General features: G+C 37.5%; 1 protein-coding gene across 2 annotated transcripts in view; it reads right to left on the reverse strand.

Annotated features, from left to right (window-relative positions):
* Positions 1–16461, reverse strand: part of MTA3 (metastasis associated 1 family member 3) — a 137805-nt gene that overhangs the window by 40455 nt on the left and 80889 nt on the right. For both annotated transcript variants that reach the window (XM_086460582.1, XM_086460583.1), the window contains exons 11-15: positions 14767–14825; positions 11996–12120; positions 10579–10730; positions 9849–10071; positions 1325–1411 (exon numbers count right to left, since the gene is read on the reverse strand). In XM_086460582.1, coding sequence (XP_086316708.1) covers positions 1325–1411; positions 9849–10071; positions 10579–10730; positions 11996–12120; positions 14767–14825 — 646 coding nt within the window. The remainder of the gene's footprint in view (positions 1–1324; positions 1412–9848; positions 10072–10578; positions 10731–11995; positions 12121–14766; positions 14826–16461) is intronic.

The raw sequence follows: 16461 nt of genomic DNA on the forward strand, positions 1-16461 counted from the left end.
ATGCTAAGGCAGATACCTGGTATATTTTAGCACTGTTAATCTTCTACAAAACCTTTCACCTAAGTACACATAATGCTGTCTGACACTGTTTATCCAGGTACTCCCATTAAACCTACAGATTTTTGCTCCCAGAGGTATGAAGATGACCCCTCGCTGACTAATTAACATGGCACTAAAACCACGCAGTATCTTCTAAGATTACACATGGTGCCATGTCTCCTTTTGACTGCACAGACGGGTCAGCCGGATGAACCATCTCCTGTCTGATTGCCCCCCTTAGAACCACAGCTCCACCAAGTCAACCGAAGCAGTCCTTTCCCCATCCACTCTAATGACAACACACGTAACATGCCTGTAGGAAATTATCACTAACTTTTTTCTTAAACTCCAGGGCAGGTGGAATCAAAATTCAGTGAGAGTGGGCATTAATTCTTCATTATCCAGTTTTCTGAAGTCTGGATTTTGTTAAAATTGATGTTCTGAAAGAATAATTCTAACTACATTAATAGCTGGTTTCTATTTCTGTAAGTCAAGAGACTGTTATTGTTTACTTTGTTCGAGTACAAAAAAACCTCCTGTTGATTGAAAATTTTGAGAAAAACATCTAGAATGAGCTCTACCCTCAGCTTCACTTCTGTAGAATTGGATTAATACACTGCAGAATTATTCACTGCTTCTCTGATCAATGGATTGATTTCTATGTTCATCTGGGGATTAATAGAAACCCTCTGGGTATCTCAACTATTGTATGACTGTGTAAATACTTAATAGTCAGTGGTGATTCCTTGCAAAGAGGACTATTTTCATTTTTTTAGTAAGAAATCACAATGATCAGAACTTCTCTCCCCGTTATCTTCTGTGAGTTCATTGTTCCTCTCAGCTGACATCTTAGTACAGATTTCATCGCATCTTTTAAAAGTATGTCATCAAATTAAAGCACCAGTGTCTTAGTGTGGCTGAGGTCTCCTCCTTTTGAATATTACAGGTGGATTCAAGGGGCACAGTAGAGCAGCACTGAGCACACCGAATATCTCCCCTTTGAGCACTTATTTAGACTACCAGACCATTTTTCACATTCTGTTCACATCAGGTTTCACTCTGCCATTTTAAACCAGTATCAGAAGGCCTTCTGCCTACATCCTGCAGGTTCAAATCATGCAGTTTTGCAACTGAAAGCAGATCAGAAATTTTATTAATTTATTAACTTTATAGTTTTCTTGTTACTAAAAGTGTAAATCTCTCATTCTATGCCTATAGGATTTCTAAGTATCAGTACACAGTGAATGCTCATTTGGTTCATTATTCTCTGGAGGCAGATACGCACCTAAATACCCAATGATACATGACAGTGGTTTTCTGGTGCTTTTTATCTTCAGAGGATTTCCAGCAAGTTCACAATGTCGATCTGCATCTGAGAATTTTAAAGAATAAAACTCAGTTTAATTATTTTACCATTACAAATATAATTAGGAAACACCAACCAGTTTTTGACTTGTCTTTTTACCACATTTTTTTTTCCTTTTAGCACATGTTCTTCTTTTTTTCATCAACGGTAATAATAATGGATATTTAAAGGCAAACCATGTCCTTATTCATGCATGTGATGCTATGATTTTCTTTTTATTATTTTTTTTTTCAAAGCTAATGTAAGTTCTAATGCAACTTTGATTGCGTTTCTTCGCTTACAAAGTCTTTCTGGAGATAGTCAGTCAGGCAAATGAAACACAGATGAAAATGTGAGTACTAAAATAAAAGCGGCTCTGGCTATCAAAAATAATTTACATTGAATTCTTCATTGTTTTCTACAAGCTTGTCTGGCTCTAAATGGGGTAATACAGAGGGTCAAGAAAGATTTAAAGTTGGGACTACTGATTTCTGTCATGTGTTACTTGCACGGTATGGTGATTCATATAATTCTTAACAAGTAAAACAGAACATGGAGGCTATCATGGCAAGATGAAGGGAAAAAAAAAAAAAAAAAAAGAAAGAACCAAAAAAACCCCCTTTACTATAAACTTTTGAACAAAGTGGTCAGTCGTAACCAAGTATGACAGGGCTCAAAGGTCTCAAAGATCATAACTTCCTGCAAAGTAAGTTAAAATAAACACTTCAGAAACTATCCAAAATTTGATGCTAAAACTATGAGCTCACACCCTTAACGGCACTGCAAACAGACAAGCAGAGAATCTGTCTAAATACCCCAAACACAGAAGTGTTACTATGAAGAGGTTCACGCTTAGCCAACGGAGTCAGTCAGCCTAAGGCAAAAATTCAGAAGAGACTAGGTTTCAGCACATAGTTTCAAAACTACTGGAACTACATCATCATTCTTTTAAACTGCTCAGAATGATTGGGTTATCTGTCTTACAACAGCACATAAGTAATCCCCATATAGGGCTGCCAGTATCCCTCGAACACAGGTATTCTGTTTTGTACAAAACTGCATTCCTGTGTTGACTGTGCAGATCTAGAATTCTCTCACATGGAATTACTTCCCACATGTACGTACCTACACGTACACCTTTCTTTGTATAGGTTTCACGTACATACATGCAGGTCTCCATTTTCTAACAAGCTTATTGTAATTTCACCTTGTGTTTTACCACAATGTTCCTGTTCGCTTCATTCCAGCACACGAGATGGAGTACACGGTCACAGTAAGAGGGTAAGACATCACATAGAGCAATTTACAATCTCTTTATATAGTCTGTCTAGCTCCGTGCAAGAACTGTGTAGATCATGAAACCACAGCAATGACTGAAATAAGTACTTTGGTATGTTCACATATGTTTTCAACGCAGCAGACGATGCACAACTTATTTCAATATATTAAGGAATCTACTTGAAATTAGGGCAATGCTAGCTGGTATCTGGGCATCCCAAAGGTTCCAGAGCCCAAATGCTGCGTACACGAAGTATTTTTTATCTTAATAACAAAATACACTGTTACCAGTGGGGGGAAAAAATGCACTGAATCTGGCGCCTGAAATATTTTTAATATTCCACAACACTTGAAATATTTTAAGTGACAGAGTAAAATGATGTGTCTCCACCGTCTCCCTTAGTAAAATAAGCACAGACTATACAGTAAGTATTTTATAGTTACTTTGGGAACAGTGAAGCATCGCCTAAGAAGTAATTAGCAAGAAAATTTTCCATCTACGTGTCTTCACTGTAAAAAAAGACATTGAATCATGGTGAAATATTAATATGCTGACTGAGAATACAGACTGCAAAGAGAGCACTATTTCCAAGCTTGAGAGAAAGCGTCTTCACCAAAGGTACCAGGTGGGTATTCCAAAGCACATCTATCTATTAAAATAGCTGAATATGTTTAACAGCAGCAAATTTTAATCCACAATAAAAAAAATACTCCCATAAAAATATAATAAGTTTTATGATCTTTATGCACTACACAAAGAATGTGTAAAACACAAAGGTTAGACTGTGCACCACTCTCAAGTGTAAAACCACAGAATAAAATTTAGGTAGGAAGTTGTCAAAAACAAAATTAAAACCAGTCCTAAAATCAAATATGGGCTTCCACATGAACAATAAAAACCCTAGCAAGATCAGTGAAACAGTGGAAGCTATGAGGAAAAAAAAAAAAAAATTAAAAAAGGAGTATTATACTTGATAGTGTATTTTTTCAAACATATCAAAAGCAGAAAGTGTCTAGTGCCTGTAGCAACAGGAGATGATCAAGGTCTGAGAAAAATATATATAAAAAAAAAGATGAATACAGTCTTTGCATCAGTGTTCACTGCAGAAGAACTTAAAGAATCATTTTATGAGAAAGGTAGGAGAACTGGGTCACATCAAAGTGTCCATAGGAAATACTTCAAAACAAAGTGGTTAATGAATAAAAACAAGTTACCAGGACCAGGTGGAACGCATCCAAACAGAAACTGCTGAGCACGTACAGTACTGGTGTTTTAACTAATGCTTAAACTGGTCTCGGTTCAAGAGAACAAAACCCACGGCCAACGTGGTAACATTCTTCAGTAAGCAGGTCTGCAGACTGGCAAAAGGGTTGAACTATTAATAGAGTCATACAGCTAAACATGGAAACACCAAGGGAGCCAACAAAGACCTTGGGAAGGGAAAACAGGCTTAATGTGTTCACATTATTCAGCGGTGCGTCCTTGCAACGAGAAGGATGACTGCACACGAGAAGGACGACTATACGGGGCCTTACTGGCACCAGTGCAGCCAGCAGAGCGAGGGAGGTAACCCTTCCCTGCCACCCTTGTGACACCACGTCCAGACCCTGTGCCGAGTTCTGGGATCCCCCCTACAAGAGACACACAGACATACCGGAGCAAGTCCAGCTACTGGAAAGTCACCAAGCTGGTTGGGGGCTGGCGTACAGGACGTACACAGAGAGTCCGAGAGAACTGGGTCTGGTCAGCCTTGAGATGAGAAGGCCAAGGGGAGACCTGACTGCCACCTGCAACTACCTAGCGGCAGGGCCTGCAGAAGAGCAAGCCAGGCCCTTCTCAGAGGTCCGCAGGGACAGGACAACACGCTCTTGCTGTCTGTGGCGACACACACAAGCTGGGAGAAGGGCAATTCTGGTTAGACGTAAGGAGAAGATTGTTTACCGTAAGGCTGATCAAACACTGGAACAGGAGTCCAGAGCAGCTGTCCCTGGAGATACACAAATCTCATCTGGACAAAAGGCCCATGGGCACAAGAATTTTATGCAGTAGGTGGGATTAGAGACATCCAGAGGTCCCTTCCTACCTACATGTCCTGTAAACCAGTCATTGCAAGTGTCACAGGTCTGCCAGGATCCTCTGAAGGAGTTGTGACATGTACCCATGCAGCTGATCTGGCATCCAACTTGGCATTTCAAGTAGCTTTTAATAGTGTGTCACCAAAGACCACTGCTGTCCAGCTGTTATAAAGTAACAGAATTTTTTTCAGGGATTAGCATCTGATTAAAATCAATTGTCTATAATCCCCAAAGGATCTGTGGTGTTCAACACACAAAAAGATCAGTAAAAGAGATGATTAGAGAGTGGAAAGTTTCCTGATAAGAAATCACTGAGCATAATCAACGTTAAAACAGATTGCATAGGATAACAGCAGCATCAAGCAATAAATGCAAATTAATTCTTAAGGGGTAAAATGATTGTAACATACAGATATGACGATGGGTTCTACACTACCACCATGCAGAAAAGAATTCATGGAGTCAGTGTCAACAGCTTTTTAAAAATATCTAGACAATACCAAAGAGTGGTCGCTTAAAAAGAAATTAAAATCAGAACATTAGAAATTATGATGATAGAAAAATAGGAAACATGTGACACTAAAATGATGAGAAACCTGCAACTTGAAGTGCATGTAATTTGGGGCACCACAACCCTAAAGAGGGTAGAGTACAATTAGAAAAACTCCAAGGAACCACATTATGAACCACAGTTTGAAATGGACTCTTCATGAGGTTTTAAATAGAATTTTCTCAACCTAGAAGAGTGATGACTGTCATGGGTACCACAGAGGTCAACAAAATCAGGAATGCTGTGGAGAAGATGATAGTGAATGAGGTTTGCTCTTTTAGATTTGAAAGGGTGTTTTAATGATTTCTTTTTTTAAACCAGATTTGTCTGTCTCAAGCTTAGAGAGACTCTCACTGGGGAGATATTTCTCTTTGACATTCCATCATAGCTCTATCAAAATTCAGATTATCTAATGAATGTACTGTGCTCCATGTATTCTTCTTATAAACTCAGAGGGAAAAAAGTGTGTTCTTTTAATTATTTTACTGGCTACTAAAATCCAGCGCAATTTGTACTCATAAATAACAGTAGAAAAAATATCTTCATCCTAGATGCAGCCCAAAAGATCTTTTGAAACTATTGAAATCAAGGAGATAAAACACTGTAAACCAATACCCACAAATGTTACTCACTTCAGATGAATGGGTAGTTTTATGTCAATAAAACATAGGCTTACAAAGACATTCAGTAACATTTTGCATACTCTACCTAATTTTCACCTGTCTTTGTTTTATCAAACCACGTTGTAACAAGCAAGCAGAGTGTATCAAACTTGGTATTAAATCTGCAGATTTAAAGGGATGTTAAGTTTCGATCATGAACAGTACACCCATTTCCAGGTAACTATATATATGTAATACAGATAATACATTACCATCCACTGAAAACATTTTGACAATCTTGCCCACATAGATGAAGTGTAGTTACCCAAATTTAAATTACTATATAGTACATACAGTTGTATTGACGAAACTATATCCAAGCAGGTGAAAAAAAAATAAATAAATCCCTCAAAAATCCTCCTGTGCTGAAGTACTAAGGCTCACAGACACACGGCTCACTGCCATGCATGTACCAACACGCTTGTAAGCCACAAACTGATCCAATCTTGTCATTGACTGCCTGGACAAGAATGCCCACTTCAGTTTCCTCTAATTAAGAGAACTTCCATAGACAGGACAGTTTTGCTTAACTTTCTAAAAAATGTGCCATATATTCAAACTAAAAAGAGGGTATTTTGCCTAATTTAGAGCATGGGAATTTCCTCTTACCAAACAGTTCACCAATTCTAATTATTGCTGAAAATCCATCAGACAAGTTCATTGTCAACAACTACAGCGAGTCTATTATCTTCAGGCAGAACAAAGTCTGAGATTCCCACGACGGGTTGTGCTCGTAGCAGGAGGTGCCATGCCTTCTCAACCTCCGGGTGACCATCCCTCGACTGAGCTGGGATGTAAACGCATCGTCTCCAATACCTCCTGCTGGCATCTGAGCAGGGGTCATGCTATATGGTTCACTAATGAGAAAAATCTAACTCTCTGCACTAACTGAAGGAATAAAGAACATAGAATAGGACCTTGTTTTCTGCCAGTGGATGTAATGGGCCAAGGGAGACGATGGGGGTGGAACTACAGTAATAAAAAAATGCACTGTCTGAAATCTGGTTTCACCTAAAAGATGGTTGGGCCTGAGACCTCATTCTCAGAGGCTTCCATGTCCCTCCCAAACAAAAGAAGTACCTGCAGATGAGTTCAGGTGGACTGCAAAAAATCAATTTACTCTATGAGCAAGCTCTAACTGGCTTTTTCAGGCTTTCTTTTTTTCCCTCAGAACTGGGAATTGGTTTCATTTACAACCTGGCACTTCAACCAACCGTGTATGGCTAAGGAGGCATAAAACCTGATAGGCTGCTGGGGCAAGTGCCCTACCAGCCTTCTGTGTTTAGATTTTATGGTTTCTGAGTGTTGGTATGGTGCCTACTGCTGTATAGTTGTGAAATGCAGGTATGTTTTCAAGCACTGGCTTGGCACACAGAGAGTCAGGTGAGCCTGACAAAGCATCTAAGCAGTCATTAGATTCAAGTTTCCACACACCAACATGGAAAATGAATTCCAAATCAGTTCTTGGACATCTTAACCATCTCATGTTGTATCACATCATGGGTGACCTGCTACTCTGGCCAGGTTATTATCTAAGCATGCTTAGATAACTTTTGTAACACCAATACAGACATTCATTCAATATTGTAATTACTCCGTGATATTCAACATAGGAAATCATTACTGTTAATGCAATATCTCATTTAAAAATTGAAAAATCTAAAAATTACTTGCATCAAGGCATCCTTAAAAGAGGCATTCTCAGAAAAAGAGAGCCTGTTTAGTTGTAACATTAAAATCTCAGAGTGCACTGAACACAGGTCACCAGATATAAGTACAGGCACAAAACTAGAAAACAGGTTTTTTATTTACTTACCAGGCTTTACTAGAGTAAGAATATGACAATGACAATGCAGGTAAGAGCATTGTACGATTTCAGAGAGATATTGCCAGAAACAGAATAGGTGCATGTGTGTGTACACACAGAGAAACATGAGTTAAATTAATTGAGGGATAATCTAGTTTCCACTATCATAAAATAACTTGAATGTTGTGTTCAAAAAACGTTGACAACTGTGGCTTTTTTTATTTCTCAGTCTATGTTAGGTCTAATCAGGAAGCATCAACATTCAAAAAGACAAAATTGCAAGGTCCAAATCTTGCTTTAAGCAAAAAGAATAATGAAAGACAGAGATTACAGGGGGTGCGGGGGGAATCTTTCAGCTCTTGATGTTAATCTGATGTGGCACTTTTTCATTCAAAGGAACAAAGAGGAAGCACTCGCAGCACTGCCAGTCTAATACAAGAATGACTATTTCATGCTGAAAAGCTCAGCTTTTCACTCCTTTGTTTTAAAGTCGAACTGTGTATGTAACACTTGTCCTAGTATGATGATTAACAGTTCGAGTAGATTTAAATGAAACATTTATTTTCTTTATTTTTTTCTCTTCCTTAAACAAAAGCTTCATCTTCTTTCAAACTGAGTTACTGCAGTGACTGAGAAGAAATAGGGATATGGGTAAAAAAGATTCAAGGTTCAAGTGAACTTCTAAAACTAATTTTCCTCCATGATTCAGCAGAAATCAGTGCCAATTACATAAATTAAAAGGTATAATACTACTCTTATTTTGTATTAAGGATTAAAAACATAATCCTAGTCCTGCTTTAGGCACACTTCTTCCATAAAGTCCAACCCATTTTATTCACACAGTGGACATACGGTTTCCTTAAATCTGAAGGCTGCTCCTGACTTGCACAGCTTTGAAAGAGGAAAGAAAATGGCCAAAAAGGACAACTAAATAAATAGACAAGGACAATGAACAGAAATATTCACCAAGTTCTATACAACTACAGAAGCAGGTGAAGAGTTTGCTTGTGAAGAACGGCTGGTGTTAAAGTACATAAGGGCAAAATAATTACTTGAAACCAGATTTTAAGCCTCCATGGAGTAAATTTCTTATAATCAATACCGACATCACTGGCATCCCAGTTAAATATGCTGGGAAACATTTTGCGTTAATCTAGTAAACATGGTTCTAACCCGACATCTAATATTCTAAAAAGGTCTCTTCAATTCTAATACAGTTGACAGCACGACGAGCCAGCACAGCTCCTCTTGGAACAGCAAGCGTCTGCTCCGAGAACCGCATCCATGGACAACTGGGAACCACAACCAAACAGCGTGAGCAGTAAAACAACACGCCCAGCGCAGGTACAAAGCCTGCTGAAATACTGAGTGACTTTGCAGCAGAACTTACACATAAATGCTCATAAAGAGATTTACTGTTGCTATCTACAACAACTCATAACCTTTTGTCATACTACCAGTGAATTTATCTGTTCTTTCTATTTTGGCTGTAAAAAGAACAAGCATAATATAGAATTTTATTTAAAACTAAAATTCAAAACTGATACAAAAAAAAAAAAAGATGCAACTATGATGAAATAATAAACACTGCTATCACCACCATCTGATCACCACGGGAGCAAAGGGCTGTATTACAGGCCAGATTTAAACTCTTCTGTATCTTCAGATCCTTATTCCTTGACCAACCCCACTAAGAAAAAGTAAAACGTGTACAGATCTATACTTTCTGCTCAGTGAACAAATAAATGAGCAATGCAAAAGCGAACTTCTTTCACATTGCCTAGAGTTTGTTATGTCATGGCATTGATTCCCCCTCCCTACTCCAGATTTTTTTTTCAATGAACATTTTTTCTAAGTGAATGAGGTAATAGTTACCCCCTTTTTAATTAATTTGAAATGTTTCCCCAGCCTGAAATCTGTTCAAGGCAGCCAGACTTTATCCAGTGTGTTGGTGATATGCTGGACAAATGAAAAAATGAAAAGCAAAAGCGTATAGACAAGAAATGTTTATTGAAAAAGAAAATAAAATTAAAAGACAAAAATGGGTGGGAAGCACAGCACACTGAACTAAGAATTAAAAAAACATCTTACATTCTGCCTTAATGGCAGCACAGTTAATAGGGACAAAGGGACGTCTTGCTGCCTGCCGCAGCCGGAGGGTATTTTTGCAGACCTGACGGGCCAGTTTTGTCCAACACGTTGTGTGAAGAAAGAAAGCTTGACGTGTTTTCACTGCCGACTTTGGACTTCCAGTGTTACGAACTGGAGTTCCCTGTGTGGCCTGCCGGGACATGTGAGTTCTAACATGGGATTCCTACAAAAACAAAACAAAAAAAATCATAATATGTACAGCTGAATTACAGCATTAAAAAAAAAATCCACAATTTGGGTAAATTCACAAGTTTAATCAAATGATATGTATAAGCACTATACAAAACAACTAGGGCTTATGCACGAAGTGGAATAACACAGTAGAAAGCTCTATTGTGAGTGGCTGTATAATGCCATTCTGTACGAGATACACTATAGCCACATTAAAATTTTATAGATAACACACTATTTGATTTTTACAAGATGACATCTGTCCACTAAAAATGTACTAAATGGATGTTTGTTTATCTAAGACTTGGTCATACAAAGACACGGCAGGACCTGCATGCTGTTCAGCTCTACTTAACACAGCAAAAGGACTAATAAATTAAGTTTTGTAACACTAAAGTTGAACACATACATAATAAACCATTCATTAAATATTAAAATCACAGCAGTCTTGGGAAAGCAACACACCCCATTTTAAGAAATTTTAACTATGCAATCCTACCTCTGTAGGCTGGCTGGAAGACAGTTTATCTTCATCTGTCTGTGTGGGCATTTTCAGGCCACCATATTTCTTCCAATAAATCCAGCAAGATGCACACAATCTACACTGCATATTTGGAGGACCCCAAGAATACCACTGATGAGACTGTGGAGCTAAGGAGAAAAAACCAGCACAGCTAAAGTGGTGCATGCTAAATTCAAGATAATAAATCCAAATGCAAATAGATGGCATTCCCTAAGAGCATTATATGTATAAGTATTTTAATACATTTCATGTGGAGAAAACAAGAACTTGGATTTTTAGTTTATTTTTTAAAAAAGCACCCCAAAAGTCAACTCCAAATGGAAATATCAAAATACTTCCTTAGTTACTTTCAAATTAAGGACTTCGTAAAGAGCTTCTTCCAGGGGACTACAAAAAAAACCAACAGCAACCAACCAAAAAAAACCACAAAGAGAAAGAGGGGAAAAAAAAAAAAAAAAAAACAACAAAAAAATCAAACCCTATAAACCCTCCACTATTTCTAATCTTACCCTGGAAGACAGGCTTATTAAGTTGCTTGCTACCTATTAGAATTACTAAAGATCTGAGGGTTTTGACCAAGTGATGCAAAGTGAGTACTTGTAAGTCAAGATCCATATAAAAAAAGGACAAGCACTTCTGCCCCTGGAGATGCACATGTACCTTTATCTTGTGCATGTGGAGACTCAGCAGGAAACACTAATTTAACCTTTTTTCTTTTCTTTTTGTAATCTTTAGCAAGAAAATTACTCTTTTAAAAATGTGATTTGAAAAACAACAAAGTATATAACTGGAACTTTCTACATAGAGAATATAATTTTAATTTAATTGATGTTTAAGACAGAGGGAGCCATAGCAATGATAAGTAAAGAACTCTCATACAGTAGGCCTTTTCAGTTCTTTTCAGTTCTGGATTTTATTACATCTTCCCTCATATAACCTATGGTGAAGGATGCTACTTGAAGTCATCCACCAGGGACCATCAGAAACACACAAAATACTAGAAAACAACACCCTCACAACAACTACAACAACAGAAGTTGGGGCAGGACCCCAAACAACTCAAAAAGCCCTGCTTACAGGAGAACCAAAAATAAATTTGAATCTAGTATTCTGAAGGTAAAGGAAAAACATATCAGCGCCATCATATTATACTACTTTACCTTTCTGTACTTGCTGAATTTTAAAAAATCATAAAGTGAATTTGAATATTGATGCTCAATCAACATGTTGAAGTTAGTTTTAATTTATTTCTGCCAAACAGTTCATTGAAAATTACCCTCTATTTACATAATGCAACCTAAAGGACATACATTTGTTTTTTAAAAGTGCATATTAAAATTTAAAAGTAATATTAAACATATTATTATTATTCATTTTAAAAAAATTTACTTACTGTAGCAACTTTCACAAGCCCGACCTATTAGTGAGGCCTGTGCCTGGTAAGAGGCTCCCATTGCTCCATTGACTGCAGCAGGTTTCCCATTGTTGCTGGATATTTGATTGGGATTTGGTTTATTGCTTTACATTTAAGGGGAAAAAAAAAAAAAAAAAAAAAGTTTTACCAACCAGTTAGTCAACATGAAAACAAACACTCTAATTCTGGAATTCTGATGTGTGATGACAACATCTGTAAAACTGCTCTAAACTAGACTAACTTTTATACTCCTCTAGTAATTTCACCACTGCAAGAGTCTCGCTATGTAAAGAGCTGGTTTGATACTCATTTAGAAACAGATCTTTGTAAAATGCTCTCACACGGTCTAAGCTACCTGGCAAGCTAGTAAAAGACCAGGTCTCAGGGTCAAGCATTAACAAAAGCCTGACACAGCACAGAATTTAAGAAGGAGAATCCAGTCAGCAGATAAGGCTTTACAAGGTGAGGCTGGACTTTGGGGTGAGGTATAACAAGTAAGAGTAGTAACAGTGCCTGTAATACTACAAGGCTGTCCGCCCTGTAAGAGGGCCTGCTGCCCCAGAAGTACATACCTTCCCACCAACTGCAGTAAATGGGAATGTCCTATAAACCTGGCAAAGCTCGACCATATGGTATCAGGCTGCTCTGTCTGGGTTCTGCCCTAAACTACTTTCTCTTTGAGAAGGCTGAAGATCTGCTTTTGGATTATTCTTTTTTTGTTATATTATTATATTATATTATTATGTGATTATTTTACCTATTAATACCTCAGTGAAGTAGGACTTTGCAGGTCAGTTAATTCAGAGAGAATTAATAACCTCTTCACTAGGTTAAGGACAGTATTTCCAAAGCTCCAGCTTTGTGGGTGTTAATTACCCCTTTGACAAGTTACACTCACAATATAATGAAAGGCTGGATACCTTGATTCCTAAGACGATTATTCGTTACTTTAGGTAGCATAAAACACATCCAAGATTACTTAAAATGACTAATTGAAGAAACCTTTGCTCTATCAAGTCTCTACTCCAAATGCCAGCAAGTCTGCTGCCTTCTCCTTTTTCACTGCATCCAGTGAACGACTCTTTAACAATTTCCAGATCCTCTTTATCAAGCGTTTTCAAGAGAAGTACCTTGGGCTGAAGGTACAAGAGAAAGTTATCAAAAGATTATGGTCTCCCACATTATGATCTGTTGCTTGGATACCTTCTAGAGAAACCATGAATTGAAAGGGACTCTGGTTATTGAGAACAGAACCTTGCATTTACAGGAAATACCTTACGATCAAGCTCAAAAAGGTATTCAGCTTTGAGAATCAATTCTACGCAGACTTTAGATACAACAAATCAGGCTTGAAACAGAGTGTTAAGCAATCCATCTGCCCACGAGTGCCCCAGATTGCACGGTCCTCAAAGAGTTCAGAGGTCCTACCTTCTTACCATTGACTATGGATTTTATCTTGACATGGAGCCAAAAGACAGAAATTAAGGAAGATAAAAAAAGGTAAAAATCCTACATTTCAAAACAGGTTTTGTCAACTACTCCCTGCTGTGAACTTATTGGCAAAAGTCCTGAATTGCCCACACGGACCAAGGAAGTTAAATTGAAAAAGCATTACGTAAAGACTGAGCATCTTACAGTTTTCCTAAAGCAGCCACTTCCCTGAGAGGGTTAGAGAACACTCATACTAGAGTTTTCAGCTTTTTTAAAAGGCGTCATTTATTAGAGACTTGAGCTTCAAAACTCTCAACATTTCTTCAGAGATGAGATTAAAAGTCTGAGTTTAAGAGTCTGCTGCTTGTATTATTAAATCTGTTTAAGAGAGAAAAGTCTGTATGAAATATGGAAATGAAGCTCTATTGTATGCAATTCATGCAAGTCATCAAAAAGATAACAATGGATTTTCAAAGTATTTCATTTGGTTTTATAGTCTTCTGTTATACAAACACTCATAACAATGGGAAATTCACGTGTATGTAATAAACTGAATATACCCACAGAAAGCTTAAAAGAACATAATCTGTAATCCTTTCTCTTCTCATAATCTTGAGGAAATTATGAATATGAAAGAGACAGATGATATCTGGTTTCTGTAAACTACATGTTAACAAAAGCAGATATAGCATCGAGTTTAAATAAATAATAAAAAAAAAAGATTAAAAACCCCTCGGATGAAAACAGATTTCATTAACAAGACTTGTTCAAAGATAAAAGATTTTGGGCCGTGTGCTACCTTTCATTTACAGCCAGAACATCTCTTGTCTGTAGCTGAAGAACAGACTATGTCAACAAGAGAAAACTGTAATGGGAAAATAGCTGATTTCATGGAACTACATTAGAAACGGCTTCTATTTTGAAATATTGCATTTACACAAATCGGAAGTGTTATGCTACTTTGGATTTGCAAGTAATTATTTTGGAAAAACTTCTTTTTAAACAATAAGGCCCTTCTTGAGGAGTCTACATAGCACTTGATCACCTTTTGTAAAACTTCTCACCGTTCCAAAACAGGCAGTTTGCAGGTCAAAGACAAAGGGCTCAGTTAAGTACGGAGGTTTCGCTTATGACAAGAGTTTATGGCATTTTCTGATTCTGTCTCTGTATAGTCTGTTTGTATATAACAAATACCAAGAAAGTAACTATTAAAAGGATAACTAAGAAAATATCATGCACGTTACTGCATGTAACTGCATGTTACTGTTTTGATTTCACCCCAACATTATTTTGAAAAGTGACTTTATTGTTATACTCACTAGGTGGGGATGTATACTTGTTTCAATTTACTTTCTGCTTCAGCTGCTTTCAGACGTTTCTAGTTGAAAAATTAACACAATAAAGTATTATATTCAAGTACAAGATTTCATAAAACTGCACACAATCCATATTTCATTTCTATTTTGTGATTCTACAAACGCCTCCACAACAAGTGTAGAAATCTTCAAGATGAACACCATGAAAAACTAGTTCTCTAGTTTTATTATTAGTTTGAAATTATAGTATACTGTCCTCCCCAGTAAAACTCACAGGCCTCACATATGACAACAAAACCGTAAAAACTACAATTACGATTTATATAAATTACATCGACATGAACACGTACAACATTGTGGCTAACTCTCAATGCAGAATAAGCAGAAAACAGGAGTGAAATTGCACGTGATGTGTTCCTCATCAGTCACGTAACTCAACACTTCTTGTGTGCTCTGTCAAGCCTGAAGCTAGTATTTTATAAGCAGTATAAGGAAGTGGAACAGTAAAGTCCACTGGACTGTTAGAAATAACTAAACATCTACTGTTAAGTGCCATTAAAACTGTAGCTCAGGAACACAGCAGCAGCAGGACAGCTACACTACTATCAAGATAGCCTGTGAATTTACTAAATTATTACTTTCTTCATACTTGCAACAAAACTCAAAACACGTTACACTCAAGGTATTATTACTAACTTCCAAAACGTTGAGAAGTTTTAGTTATTGCCATATACTATACGTGTAATTAAAATGACAATTTTTTCAGCAATGGCACAAGAAATACAGAGTTCAGATGTCTACTGGTTATCTGAAACATTTGTCTGTACGTAAGAGATGAAGGAAAAAAGATTATTTCCCTGGTCTTCCTGTATTCAAGGTATTACTTCTGTTCACTTGAAAAAAAAAAAAAAAAAGTAGAAAGAAAGTTGAAACCAAGTCAATTTTATTACAGAGTAGGAAAAAAAGCAGGAGGGACGCTGATATCCAGCAATAATAAATCAACACTGCCTGTCTGCATCTCAAGATTTCCCCTTTATCAGGTGTTTAAAATTCAGTCATCCATTTCTCTTAGAACAGCCAATTCTCTTCTCTGCTGTAGTCCTATTTTCTGATATCCAATCTTTGCAAGGTTCACAATCCAGGAAGGTATTTCCCACCTTCAGAAAAGTATCATCAAAAGACTCTGCTCTGACAGCCTCTTGCCTGAGCCATGAGGCAAGTTACAGGGTGAATCAGCTTTACTGGTCGCGTAGCCTGAGTAACCCTCCTCGTGTAATCCGCTGCTCTTTTGCATTTCAGAAAGTTGCCTCTGTGCCCTCCATCATTGTAACTCTTATTTATAAAAACTACATCTTTGAGGAGCAATCTATGACAAACAGACTCCCAAGCAGCTCCGTGCCACCATGAATTAATTCTCACGCAATGAGAGCCCTTTTCCATTTATTTCCAAGACAGGCTCTGTTTTTTTTTAACAGGTTTTTGCCGTTCAGATGGCTAGCTGCATTCGGAGCTACAGAAGTGACCTCCATTGATACACCTAGTGCAGCTGCACTGGGCAACACTGCCCTGCCTTCAACAGGCCCACAGCAGAATCGCAAACACCGTATGCTCTGCCTGCTTAAGGCAGTTTTTACAAGAGCGAGGAGGAAGAACAGCAGCAGCAGCAAGCTCCAAGTCTCATAAACTGAGTTTTTAATC

Source organism: Leptosomus discolor, chromosome 2 (assembly GCF_034619465.1).
Source record: "Leptosomus discolor isolate bLepDis1 chromosome 2, bLepDis1.hap2, whole genome shotgun sequence".
Classification (NCBI taxonomy): domain Eukaryota; kingdom Metazoa; phylum Chordata; class Aves; order Leptosomiformes; family Leptosomidae; genus Leptosomus; species Leptosomus discolor.